At 39.1% G+C, this 14790-nt stretch overlaps 1 protein-coding gene across 1 annotated transcript in view; it reads left to right on the forward strand.

Annotated features, from left to right (window-relative positions):
* Window positions 1-14790, forward strand: part of LOC131463773 (receptor-type tyrosine-protein phosphatase mu-like) — a 161952-nt gene that overhangs the window by 20134 nt on the left and 127028 nt on the right. The window contains exon 2 of the mRNA XM_058635801.1: window positions 14459-14581. Coding sequence (XP_058491784.1) covers window positions 14459-14581 — 123 coding nt within the window. The remainder of the gene's footprint in view (window positions 1-14458; window positions 14582-14790) is intronic.

Below are 14790 nucleotides of genomic sequence, written 5' to 3' on the forward strand. Positions count from 1 at the left end.
TTGCAGGTTTAAACCTTGATGATTATTAAATGAAAGCTTGTTTATTATTATTTTAATGCATTTGTGAATGTTCACATTTTCAACTCTCGTCATATTCACGTTTGTCATGTAGAAGCTGGTGGAAGTTTTCCAACTCTCTTGATGCAATTGTGTGATGTGCATAGTTTGTTTCAAATGTCCAGTGTTGCTGCTTCACAGATCCCATGTTTGTATTCAGTATAATTGCAGTTTTAATTGCTGGAGATGCAAATCCAGGTGCTTTGTTGTTTTAGTACCAGGGCAAAAATACAGATGGTCACAGTAAAATATCCTTTGTTAGTTTTTCACTTAAACATATGGATGATGGAGTTTAATCAACTGCAGCTCCATAGCAGACAATATAATGTATAATCACATGTTCCTTCTCATAAATTAAAAACATTATTTTTATTTGCTTTGGAGACTGAAACTAAACCTGAGAAGACTCAAAGTATAGAAATGTATATTTTCAGATATATCTGATGATTACCATCACTGCACATACACAGCAGTAGCATCTGTGCCTGTCAACCCTGTGACGTTCACAATCAGCCCTTGAGAAAGACAAATTGAAGTGGACAACATCCAAATGACATGAAATTGAGTAAATGCAGAGGGCGGATGATGAGTGTTGATGTACAGATTAGTGTTTGAAACTAAACACCTCGATAGGGTGTGTTCATATTTTCTTTAAAGGTCATATCTTTTGTGATCACTCTGTGTAATACTGTGCATACAATCAAGTGTTTGGTTACCACCAACATGCATGTTTTTAACTAACATTACTTAAGGCTCTTATCCACATTTACTAATGGTTCATCAATGCTTTAACTAAGTATTTATGTCAGTCAGGTTAATAAAGTTATTCATTCATAATTTATTAGTATAGCACCAAATCACAACATACATGTGTATACATGTGTACATCATCATACAGAGCAGAGAAACCCAACAGGAGAGAGAAGAACACAAGAAATCTCCCACAGAACCAGACTCAAGCATCTGGAGTCAGAGATAAAAGTTACTGTCAATATCAATACAATAATAATCAAGCTTTAAGTAACTAACATTTAGTTAAAGGTTTCTATGTGTGTAAAGTTGAAAATGAGTTTCCCCTAAATGTCACGTCATTTATGTATAATAGCACTAAAACCATGACTTATCTCTGTTAAGCATTACTTAAGCCTACTTAACCTTTATTAATGCTCCTTGTGACCCTTATTATAAAGTGTAAAACATGCACCCCTTAACTATGACTGTATAGATGTAAATGCTTTACTATATTTAAGCATCTATTAACTATTATCACGCTTTGTTGTGGCCCTTATTGTAAATGTGTGGCTGTTTATGGCTCATAAAGTGGATTAATAAAGGTTAACAGTGGTTAATAAGTGCTTAACTGTAGCTAAGTAACACTTATTCAGTTATTACTGTGTATGAAATAAGTCCTTATTCAATGGAGGGGGGGGGGGGGGGGGGGGGTGATTATGATGCACATACATATACATGGTCCCTGAAGTTTTCCCGCGTGTCATCAGTCTGTTTGTTGTGTGTGTCGATGGTCGTCATGAATATACATGAGAAACATGCTGCTTCTCTTTGAACACGTTCTGTGCTCACACATTAGACATTAGACACCATACTCAGGGCTTTTGGTGAAATTGATTGACCACACCCTTTGCCCCATCATCATCATCATCATCATCATCATCATCATCATCACCTCCTTTATATCCCCTCCCTCGCCCACTTTAATCTCACATTGCCCCGAGGTTCGAACCCCATTAAAGAGATGATTTAAATGAGAGGAAATTGATTGAAACTAAACTGAAACATGTTCTGCTTTTTAGAGTCTCATATGTGATCATCTCTTTACCCTAACCCTCCTCTTTGACCCCCCCACGGCATTTGTCTGCTGTCCCCATTGATGGTCGTGACATTTGTGAGTCCATGTCAAAATAACCTAAACATGGCACTGAGGAGCTGAAGTGTCGGGTGTGAAGGAGCGCTTTCATCATTGATTTACATCTTGTGGTCAAAAGGCCGCTGGGATGGTCAAGCAGCGCAGACATTTGAATGGACGTGACATTTCCCTCAACAGTGAGGAGCGTTACGACGAATGTCACAAGACTTTGACACACGTTACTGAACAATTATCCTCCACAAGATCACAATATATATCTCAATGCACAATGAAGTCACCTTCAGTTTTCAATGCTATGGAATTATATTAGAAAAGACACATGGAGGAGTATTATATTGGCCCAAGCACTCTTGATATTCAAATATAAAAAGAAAGTCCAGTATTGTGCATCTCTTTTTATAATAACAACACATAATACCATGATAATATTATATATAATAACAACACATAATACCATGATATTATTATTTATAATAACAACACATAATACCATGATAATATTATTTATAATAACAACACATAATACCATGATAATATTATATATAATAACAACACATAATACCATGATAATATTATATATAATAACAACACATAATACCATGATAATATTATATATAATAACAACACATAATACCATGATAATATTATATATAATAACGACACATAATACCATGATAATATTATATATAATAACGACACATAATACCATGATAATATTATATATAATAACGACACATAATACCATGATAATATTATTTATAATAACAACACATAATACCATGATAATATTATATATAATAACGACACATAATACCATGATAATATTATTTATAATAACAACACATAATACCATGATAATATTATATATAATAACGACACATAATACCATGATAAATGGTGCTTTGCAGATGTTGTTGAGCTATTGACCAAGTGTTTAGTTGTTTTTAGCTTTCCTGCCCATGCTCAGAAACACAACCACATGATTTTAAGTCTCTCCTCTAAATAATAAGTTGCACTGGGTTAGGAGAATTGGAGGTCAAGTTTCTTTTTATATATAAACTGCTACGTAATTTTGCCGTATGTAATTACAGATACTGAGTATTCCTGTGTGTGTGTGTGTGTGTGTGAGAGAAACATTTCTGTTGAATCAGACTCTGACTTTAACACTCAGCCACTCGCTGACGCTTGTCTTTGCTCTGAGATCTTTGATCTGAGAATGACACACGTCGAGTCAGGAGAAGAGAAAAGAACACACTGCATTCATTGTTGGCTCTTTTTGGTGTTTTAGAGTTTAAGCTTTTATGTGACATTTGGACTGTTGTAGTGTATGTGCAGGTTAAGATGTGTCCGTTAAGTTTTCTATGGGCCAGAGTGTAAGATGATTACAGCACTCAATAAATCACTCTTTATGTTCACTTGACACTTTAAGATGAAAGCTCGCTGCGTCTCTTCATAGCCCGGCATTCAGAGTGAGTTTGCACAAGAGAGGCAGAGAGGGAGTGAGGGAGCGAGGGAGGAAGGGAGGGAGGAAGGGAGGAAGGGCTCAATGTGGCTCCATCTGATCACACAGGTGCTCAGTCAATCATGCTGATTTGACCTTTTAGCCTGTGATTGTGTTTTTGGTGCATATTTTTGTAAATTCATCATCTCCTTTTATGAAGGATTATGCATTTATTCCCGTTGAGTGTGTTGGGTTTTGTGTGGTAATGTCAGTTAATCGTTTTCAGACCGAAAATCACAATCTGAATGAGCGGAGAGCTGGCTGCTGGTGAACTGTTCTATTTTATGTTAAAAAACAAAACAACAACTAACGATTGCTTTCATGATTTCTCGATGAATCGAGTAATTGTTTGGTCCATAAAATGTGATCGTCTTCTCAAACGGATGTCTTGTTTTTGTCCAGAAACCTTAATTATTCCTTGTTATATGAAACAAAGAAACCACAAAGTATTGGAATTTAAGAAAAATCTGAAAACTTTTCATTTTAGTTTAGTTTTTAATACTTTAACAAACATTCAAAGAGATTATTTAAATTGTTAGATTCTTTTAGCTTCTCGCCATTGCATTTAAATATTGTAGTTTTTAAATTGAAATATCATTGCAGTGTAAAGTTCCCTTAAAAAGTTGTACCACAGTCAAATGTAAATGACTATATGTATAATATTACTGTACATATGTTGTCTCAGTGACCTCAGCGAGAACACACGTCACTCCGGTTCATTTTTTGCTTTGAATACTTAGTAGCACAGTGACCTTTTTCTGCTGTTTTAATGTAGGTTTATGTAGGTTTTAATGGGGTTAAGAAGCTAAGCGTCTTGCTCAAGGTCATGTCGGCATGACTAGCGGAACATGGAATCAAACTCCCAACCTTCCTGTTGAAGGACGTCTCACTCTACCACTGAGCTATACGACCTCTGTTAACCATGGAATAACAGATTGCCACATTGACTTATTTTGTATTGAATTATGAATATTGCAGTGTAGTGTTGTGCTGCATGAAAGCCAGGTTATCTGACTGTGTTCACACTGGTCATCGTCATCCTCCTCCTTCCTCTGCACAAGTACAATGTGCTTGCTTTGTGACTTCAGACGCACGTTTGTCACAGTGTTAATGAAAAAAACTTGCAGTGTAACCAGGAATTGGAGACGCACTGTCCCGCGCCCTCTAATACCCGCGGTAACTCACCTCAGTGTTACAGCAGCTGATTGTGATATTGGCGACTGAGACTGGAAAGCCAAAGTTTCCCCGCAGGCGCTTCCTGCACGAGCTTCACCATGTCAAACAATACAGGTTCCTCTCCACGCTGTGATGTGGAAGGTTTTGATGGGGCACTTAAATCAGGAAATAGGTCACGAGCCATTATACAATAATTGGATTTAAAAATTAATCATATTAATGAGACTCTGGGAATTCCCTTTGTTACATTCACTTATTCATGACACTTTACTGTCTGAATTGATAGCAAATCAGATGAAAAGTTGGAATTTGTCTCACTGTATAAAGATGACCTGTACATGCATTATTATCATCCTCATATGAAAGTGGGTTAGCTGCAAACTGACTAACTGACTAGATCATTTATTGGCCTTTTTAGTTTTTGCTATTTATAAATATATATGTTAGGGCTGCAACTATAACAAGTATACCAGGGCCTTAAGTAAGGGCCTAAAAATATTCAATATTATATCAGTACCTAGGGATGGCATCCCATTCTTCAACCAGCATCAAACATTAAATTCAAATTTAACGTTTGAATTTAGGCAAACGTTAAGTTCACACGCTTTACACTTTAATAAGTGTAAACAGCATAAACCTATTTCCAGATTTTCTGATTGGCTGATAAGTTGCTAATTCAAGACCGCTGTATGAATGAACTAAGAAGAACATGAGTGGACACCAGTGTGATTGACAGCTAATTGAGACTAATAAGAGGACACATTCTGGTGTAACATACCTTTGTAGTTGTGTCTTCAAATTTCTTGGCTGTGACAAGTGACAAGATCAGACACGATCCCTTCCACTTGTTTCCATTAAGATTCACACTGACCGGACTCTCCTGTTGCCAAGTGCAACAAGAGTGAAGCAGTAAATTTGAAAGCAGGGCTCATATGCCCCGAGCCTTCCACACTGGGGCCCCCCCCCACCCCCCCCCCGACCCTGGAGGATTCAGGGTTTTTTTTTCTCTTATTTAGCTGATTTATGGAGCTTCAAAAGAGAAACAAGGGGTTTGACTGTTTGAAGTGTGCAGGTGAGGACCCTAAGATGACACTTTGAAAACCCCCCCCCCACTGGGATTGAAATCCCTTTGGCCACACCTGTAAAAGCAATGCTCACATCCACACGGTAACCCTCTACACCTGTGCTCCATCGCTCCTCATCATGCTGGTCAGCTCGGCTGTGTGTGTTTGTGTGTGTGTGTGTGTGTGTGTGTGTGTGTGTGCATGTGTGTGTGTGTGTGCGTGCGCGTGCAGCACACATGTGATTGACAACACGTCATGACACAAAGGCAAAGTAATGATATTTCAACAAAGCTGATCATTTGGCCTGAATGTGGAAGCTCTGCGTCGTGGCCTAGATTTTCACTCTCACTCAAGAGGGGATTGATTCAACCTTATCTTCTATTCTTCTCCATTTTCTAATTAGCTTTAGCGGTTTCCCAATTCTTTGACATTCAACCTTGAATTATTCCCCTCCTCCACGCATTAAAAACAAGCATTTGTTCCAGTTGTGGAAACCAACAAAGCATGGTAATGTTCTTGTTTGTTCTCTGATCAAACATAATCATTCTCTCCTCTGGAGAAAATCTCCCTTTGGGCTCATTTCTGGCATTGTTACTTGCATGTTTGACAAATTAGACTCTGGGAAACTCCAGAGAACAAGGGAGGAGAGGGGGGCGGAGGGGGGTGGGGTTTTCTTACTGACATTAGCATTTCAACCCGTCTTTGTAATACTCCTCAGGCCGAATTCAAAGGTTTGTTGACTTAGCAGATTTTGAGAGGATTGAAAGGGGTTCAGTCTGAAGGGTCATCCACTGTTGTTTTCTGATGGAGTGAGCCAGAGGGATTTTAGCACAGGCCGACTCTTTATTCCTTCCTCTCTTCCAGACGGCTTCCTGTCCAGGTGTGAATCTTATTTTCCTCAGGAAGCCAGAGAGAGCTCTCCTCTCTTCCTACATTTGTTTTTTCATTGACTGAAGCTCAGGCCAGCAGTCCATCACACCTGGGTCACGATGTTAAACCAAGCTGGAGGAGGTTCTCATTTCCAGTCTAACAGTATTGAGCTTAAAACCATGTGAATGGATACGCAGGGTTAGGTTAATTCTGCAGCACAACAATCACAGGGAATCCACATATATCTCTGTTTGTTCCAGATATTTGTCTCGCCGTTTTCTTGACTTTTATTCACCTAAATTGATCAACTTTGTCAAACAATGTCTTTTTTAAATGTTACTTCATTTTTGATTTGCATAACAAAAGCCCTGCGTCCTTACAGTGTAGAAAATCACAGCTTCAGTTTGATGACGGTTGAGACGACGTATGTCATACCCTCACATCATTTCCCAGGTTAATTTTTGCAGTTTAGCTTAAATAAATGGAACATTTGTCTTGAACATAAAGGCAACGTAAGCTTCTACTAATCATGCAAACCCTTTACTCTGAGCTCTATGTATTGATTACATTTTTAATCAAAATCAATTTTATTTGAATCAAGGAATAACATCGTATTTGACTTCTCTACTTAAAAAGCATTAAACATATGAATCTAAAAGCATTAATTTCATTAGAATCTCAAATTAAATGAAAACATTAGCTTTTAAAAAAGAATTTAGCAAATGTTTTTCAGATGACGATCACACAGGTCACGATAGTGGAACCATCACAACAGTCCTATAGTTGTGCCTGGATGCTCAGAGCAGATATGCTACATGACGGCTTATGTCGCTTTATCCTGGACAACATGGTGACGTGAAATGAGAACGCTAATAGTGACTCTTTTGTTTGGTGGTGATATATAGCACGAACAACAGTGACTTTTGATGGTTACTACATTCATATCACTGCATGACTAATTTAACTTATTTGGTCAGCAATAGGCGAAGATTGAAAGTGAAAGTATATCTACTTCAGAGCAGCAGTGGAGAATTACAGTATAGTAAAATGATTTACTATAAAAATGATATAATGTGCACTGACAAAGTTAAACAAGTGCATTAGTGGCCTTGGCTAAACTTCCCTGTTTTACATACAAAAGTATCAACAACGGGAACGTCTGTAACTTTCCCACTTTTTACACATCTCCACTGCAGACCCTGTTTTTTCATCCCTCATGTTTGAGATGTTTTTCAGAGGGGTTCCGAGGCTTTTTAGGTTCAGTACTTAGGATCCTTAGCAGACAACCTGTGTGTTGAAATGCTACGTGCTGCGTTACTGGGTGGTGCAAGAGACCTACACATAAACACATTTGTGGCTCTTTATTCTGTGAATATACTGGCTGCACCATTGTTATCATAGAAGACATGAATGTAAATGTACTGTGTTTCCTTAATCTCTGACACGCCACGGTCATTTTATGTCTTAATATCAGACATTTCTTACATATATCACCTTTAATGCTCAATGAGACTCTTAACTAAACCATGGAAGCCTTACTCCTTGATCTGTATGTCTCCTATAGAAATTGATGTTAAATTTGTGGCATATAATCATCTTGCTTTAATTCATTTTCTTACATTTATTTTTGCATTTTAAACGTATGGAAGAAATAAACAGCATTTTTGTATCTGTGTGTGTTGTGCGTGTTGTGTGTGTGTGTGTGTGTGTGTGTGTGTGTGTGTGTGTGTGTCTGTTCAGTTACCATGTCGTTTCCAGGGGGAAAAAACGGGATACCATACAAACCTGTTTGGCTCCGCCATTCATTTTATCCACATGTGCGAATAGGAACCAGTCTTATTATCTCTTCTGTCTCTCTGGAGGGCAACGACGGGCAGACAGTGTGTGGAATGAGAGAAGAATGAGGATGCTGGGAACAATGGGGTGGAAAAGCCATAGTTAAGCAGCCTTGTTGTCATGTCAGAGTCAGGATGCACCAGAAAGCAACAAACTGAACAAACAACACATCAGGTGGTTGTTGGTCTATTAATAATGGATTAAAGCTAATCTACAACATTAAGGAGTCCACTTGTTAGTCCGTATAAACTTTTGATCCATTTAGTTTGACCCTGTAGCATCATTGTAAAAATTCTGAGAATAATTCTGAGAAATTTGCATAATGTTTCATAATGTTATCACCGCAGGATTCTTCTCTGCACTCAGACCTTTAGAGTCTTCATTTTCATTAGAGAGAAATGACAGTAAGGGTCCTTCATGTCATGTCACAGAGTTAGATTCCATATTCGTCTTAATTGGTGCCTGGCAGGTTATACCGAATGGAGATGGATTTGAAGTCATTCTCTTCAAGTTGTTGCTTGACAGACAGTGGAAGAAAACGTCAAGCCCCATGCTGGCACACAGCCTGAGAATCATCCGTCAGAAACTTAGCATATCTAAAGAGAAGGCTGCATGTCATCTTCAGTGTACATCTAACCATGCACAAGGCTGGATTTGATCAGGAACTGTGTAATACTGCTGATGTAAAGCACATCCATCAAGAGAGGGAAAGGAATCGTTCTTTTTTTCCCCACTTTCTTATGAGCTAAAGCTCCAAATTTGTGTGTTTCTTTATGAATTTGACACAATATTTAAAAAACGAAATATTCCTGGCTTTTATTCAACATTGTGCATATTCGCCCATTATTTTGTTCAATTAGAACAATGTAGTTTGTTGTTTATGTTCCTGCAAAACCTTTCTGACAAGTGCACGGCTTAACAAGGCAGATTATCAGTGGAAATCTCCACTCCTGCTTCTTTATTTTGCCTCAAATCAATGTGGTGAACAGCAAGACGTGATTGATAATGATATTGAGATTGATTGTCTTAAATCCCTTCCCACAGTTCAAAGTCCCCAAACAGATCATATATATACATGCAATTCAGTCCAGAGATAGGACTTGGCAGGAGCTGCCAATAGATAAGTGAAATAGGGCTAGAGAGAAAAGGCTATCAGTCCCTAAGGGGCTTAGCTGCAGGAATCTGAAGCTCTAAACTGGCTGCGGTGGAGGAAGATAGTCGACATTGGTTTTAAATTACCCAAGATTGCCTTGTGGTTTCAGTCTTGCGAGGTTGCCGGCAGACAAGATGTTTGTTAAAACAAGTGCAGACATAGAGGCTGATTGGGGCGGAGAGCAGACCTGCGATTTCCAAGCCCGACAGAACAGGTTGGAAGGCTGGTAATTGCAGAATTGGCAGAGGGGCTAAGGAGGTCTTGCAGCAATGATATCTGCCAGTGGGACAAAAGCAGCATGAGGCAGTGAGAAATGTCTCAGTTTTCTATCCTGGGGGGATAGTGTGGTGTACTACAGTACACCACACTAATGATGTTGTTCCTTCTCTACCCACTAATTCTGATACAGTTACTCATGCCCAGTGACAAAGCAAGCAAACCAACAGTAATTATATACTAAGCTAATGCTTGTGCATGTGCACATTTGTATGTGGCAACCTCTTCCTGTTCTTTCAAAAGCCTGAATTCAGGTTCTCTTTTCTGTTACCTTCATGTTATGCTAGGTTGGTTAAGTACAGTAACTCATTGAGAATCTTAAGGCTAAGCTAATCTGCTGGGTCAAGATTTATGTTGAATAGACATAATAACATTAGATTTTTCTTACAATCTTGAACTATTCCTTTAAAATAAAACCTACAAATACAAAATACTCCCTCAAATGAAGGATTTGAAACACGTGTGTCAAGGCAGCATCCTGAAATCCAAGGCTGATGTTTTCATGTAATGTTTCTTGTAATAAAAATGGTAACTTTAGAAAAACAATCTTCAGGTTTCACAAATGTGACCTATCAAACAAGATACTCTCTGCTGAGAGAGAGAGGAAGAGATCAATTTACAACCCTGCCAATCTTCATTTACAGTGTTCCATTTCCACCCCCACCATCCTCCCACATTCATGGAGATCACTGTGCATAGCACTTCACTCCAGCAGCAAACGTCCGCACACATGCAGCTTTAAATGCTGAAAGTTTACTTTTGTTACAGGTGCAATTACAAAAGGCCTTTGAAGTCTGACTTGAAAATCTTTAGGAGACATTGGCTCCAGCGTTGAGAGGTTGAGGTATTGATTCAAGCCTCTGGCTCAGTCTAGGAAAAGATGGATAGATTTCCTAAAAATGCACTCTGCGTGCAAATATAAAAAGACATTGTGTGTTTTCACTCAGGTATAAATTGTTTCATGACTTATTCGAGGCCACCTTTTAGCTACAAGCTGTCTGCCTCCTCTGGTTGACAGGGTGGAGCACATTCATCTATACTCCCAGACGACCCACACCTCATAAGCATTTATTGAAAGTTAAATCTCCTTCAGAGAGTTGGCAGGTTCTTGTTGGGCTATCTATTTCAGCAGCTGTCACAGTTGATTATATGGGGGTTGTGCCACACACTGGCAGCGATATAAACCTCCTACAGCGAGAAGGACTATTATGTGCTATTGACTGATGCGTTCATCTGCATGCGTGTGCACACTCTCTTGACTCGGGAGCAGTTGTTTGTGTGAGTGGTGATGATTTGAGGCTCTATCCACACGCAACGTAAACTATCTGTGCGTCTTTGTCGTTTCTCTGTAAACATGAGATTGTTTCAGCAAATATCTTCATCCACGTGCTGCGACTCTCAACGCTGTCGAACAGGAAAAACACAAAAACCGGAGAGGACACGTTACATTTGGACAATTATGGAAAACCAGAGTGACTAAGGAAAGAAAATAAAAGTTATCATAAAGTGAATAGACCAAACAATCTCCACACACAAGAAGATAAGCTACAGCAAATGCAAGCACATGTGAGAGGATCATTGTTTTCCCCAATTTGTTGTGAAAGGCAAGGGTGCCCACTCTGGAAGTGTTTTTTTTATATATATATACTGTATATTTCAGTGGATAAAACGCTGATACACGTTTCATGTTTGATTCACATGAACTCCACATATAAAAGCTTCCTAATCTTGTAAATACTCTGCATTACTCTGATTTCAACAGCTGAGTAGACCCTGAAATTAGCAGCTCTATGTACTGAATCCACTTTGAAACAATCGTGACTCTCTGAACGATTCACACCTCTCAACAGTGAAGTCCTCACAAGATGCTCAGATCTTTACCACAGATGAACTGAGACGTTGAGAAGTTACAGGAATTATTGGAGAATTCTCCAATACAGGCGTCCAACACCCACCAAGAAAAAAAATCAAAGCAATGCAAATTGATTTATTGTTTCTTCACACGCTGTAACTCAGCCTTAATGGTCAAAACGGTTCAGTTAAAGCATTGGATGAGGGTGGTATTCTAGTTTGGTCAATTAAATGTCACTATGGGTTCATCCCACCTACCGTTCTATACTGTTGTGTTATTATCTTGCATCTTTGAATAGTTATTGTAATTATGACATGTAGTACAAAAGTGCACACAGTACTGTGTAAGAGCTATGTTGTTTTTTGTGTGAATCTCTTCCCGTCTCCATCTGTAAAATCATACAACTGAAACTGAGTGTTTCTTCTTAATGTCTTTTTTATTCAAATCACCTTATTTGCAACAAGAGAGTCATTATTTGAACAGATCTGTTAATGATGTCTTTCAAGGGGATGAAGTTTCACACCGAGAGCCCCTCATTTCCTGATTCAATATGAAGACATCGAGTTGACACTTAAAGGGAAAAAAAACAGAAGTTAAACCTCTTTAAATTAAACAAGAAATAGATGAATATTCTCTTTTTATGGCATTTTTTCTTCCTCAGCGTTGAACACTCCCACCCACTGATATAGAATCCTTTCTCGCTCCTCCATCCATTTCAATATCAAACATCAATAAAAAGCCACCTCTTTGGGTTTGTTTGAGCGCCACCATGCTGTGAGAGGGGAGGTGGGCGGCACGGGGGCGAAGGAGCTTGGAACTATCGAGTCAAAATATTGATGGAACCCAGCCAGTCCATGTGACACCGCGGCCAACCACTCATGTACACGTTCCCCCAAAAGTTGTAAGCTGGCAACACAAGACGATTTGATTTATTTAGAGCGGAAAGTGACTGAGCACCAAGCACAAGCTGTGTTTCAGTGTGGACATCATATGTTTGGAGCTCCATTCCTCTGGAAATGCTCCAACTCAACTGTTGTTGGTAAGAGTTTTGCCTAAGAGCATGTTGGTGGTAATTAAAGAAAATGTCCTCGCCTATTCTCAGCCAGTCTTGGGGGTATATAGTCGGCCATCTGTTTCCTTTGCCTCACATTTAATCAGAGTTAACATTACAGGTTGTACAGGCTGCCGTACAGTGGGTGGATCCATTCTTTAGTTCCCTCTGCTGAAACGATGAACTTGCACATTATTATAACAGCTGGTAAAGAATCTTACAGATTAGAGGGGGAGGTATAAGGAAGTATTTTACATTTTGAACAATAATCCCTCCCATGGTGTGACGTAAATAATGTGCCCTCGCGCTGACAAGGATGTCGGCAGTTTGTTCGTCTCTAGTGTGATTTAAAATGAAATGTCAGTCAGTCAGTGGTTTATCAGTCACCATAAAGCTATCTGAATAATACAAAATACAGTGCTGAGACCATGTGGATGAGTGCTTCTGTGAACATGTAACCTTGGTGTTTCTGGACAAACAACCTTTTTACCTGTTGTTTTTGGACAGTCAGTCCATTTTCTCCTCCCACCCTCTCAAAAAAAAGAAAGAAGAGAAAGAAGAGAAAGAAGAGAAAGCAGCAAACGTGTCATTAGCAGCTGCCCTACGGAGCTGGGTATTAATTATCCCATGTTCTCCTCGTTTGGCCACTCATTTGCAGTTGTAGTGTAAATGTCAGCGCAGAGATAAATGGAAAAACAAAAACCCTGCTCCTCGCCTTTGTGCAGCAGAATGTCACAGGGAGTTTGTAAGAGATGAGATATTGGTTTTTGCCTGGCATAGATTCTGGCTCAGAGGACATTCCCACAGGCAATACAATTTGTAAGCTGTGTCGTCTGTGTCTAGAAATGTATTAGCAATGTGCAAGCAAACATTTTGTCATTCATTAGCTGGATTCATTTCTGCTGAGGATTATGGCAAAATGTTGCACATCTGCTTTCAGAGAAAAGTCAACGTCATCATGTAATTGAGGCTTAATCATCGTATCCTCTCATCGTCACGTGCCTTCTCTGAAAATGACCTTCCGCCGCGCAGAAGCCACCGCTTTACTCGCCATGAACTCCTCTGCTGCTGCTTCGTGTTGTTCTCACTTGCCATTTTTGTAGATTTATGAGTGGACTAAAAAGCACTTTAGGGGGGAAAAAGCTCCAGCTTCCAATCTCTGTGTGGCCTTTAAGGTGTGAAGAATAAAGGGGTATTTGTATTAATCGATCTCATGCCCAGCCCTGTTGAAGGCTGGCCTTAATAGTTGCTTGCTGTCATTTTGCGAGCAGCTTGTAAAAAGGATTAGAGAGACTCGGTGGAGTTGGGGCGCATGAACAGCAAAGTTCTGTGGCCGGCAAAGGAAAATAAATCAATGTTTCCCTGATGGTTGTGCACTTGGGAACATAATGTCTAACGATGATGAAGTTTAGACACTTCATACTTGTCATTGTGAAATTGGACTGCCGTGTTGCTAATTCAATTCAATTCAATTCAATTTTATTTGTATAGCGCCAAATCATAACATACATTATCTCAGGGCACTGTACATAGACAACAGATGATGGTAATGTATGTTGTGCCTTGCCTACTACAGTAATCCTTCACTCTGTCTCACTTTGTGATGCCTCTCATTGTCTGGCATATTGCATTATGAATATAAAAAAAAAACCTGGAGAATTTAATTTATTCATTCATTTGAGCAGCAAGTTAATGGAAAAACTGTATAAGCATATACATTTCTTCCTTTTGTCACAGGCGACTGTAACTTTGAGAAGCCGCTGGCAGCATGCGGGTACAGCCAAGGCAGAGATGATGACCTTGAATGGGAGCAGGCCAATACCAGAGAGAAACCTTCATCGGATCCATGGATGCCCTCAGGTAAGGATGATGATGACGACGACGACTCTTCATCATAGCAATAGTCAGCTCTATATTAGCCAAAGAATATTTAATATGAATATTGTCAAAATAGAATTCAGTATACATATTCTTAAAGGCTGGGTACTGATTAGGAATGTTCAATATGGTATTGTGATTAGGGCTGCCCACCTGTCAGTGAGAACAATGCATGCTTTTAATTTGCAAGG

The sequence above is a fragment of the Solea solea genome, chromosome 1 (assembly GCF_958295425.1).
Source record: "Solea solea chromosome 1, fSolSol10.1, whole genome shotgun sequence".
NCBI lineage: Eukaryota > Metazoa > Chordata > Actinopteri > Pleuronectiformes > Soleidae > Solea > Solea solea.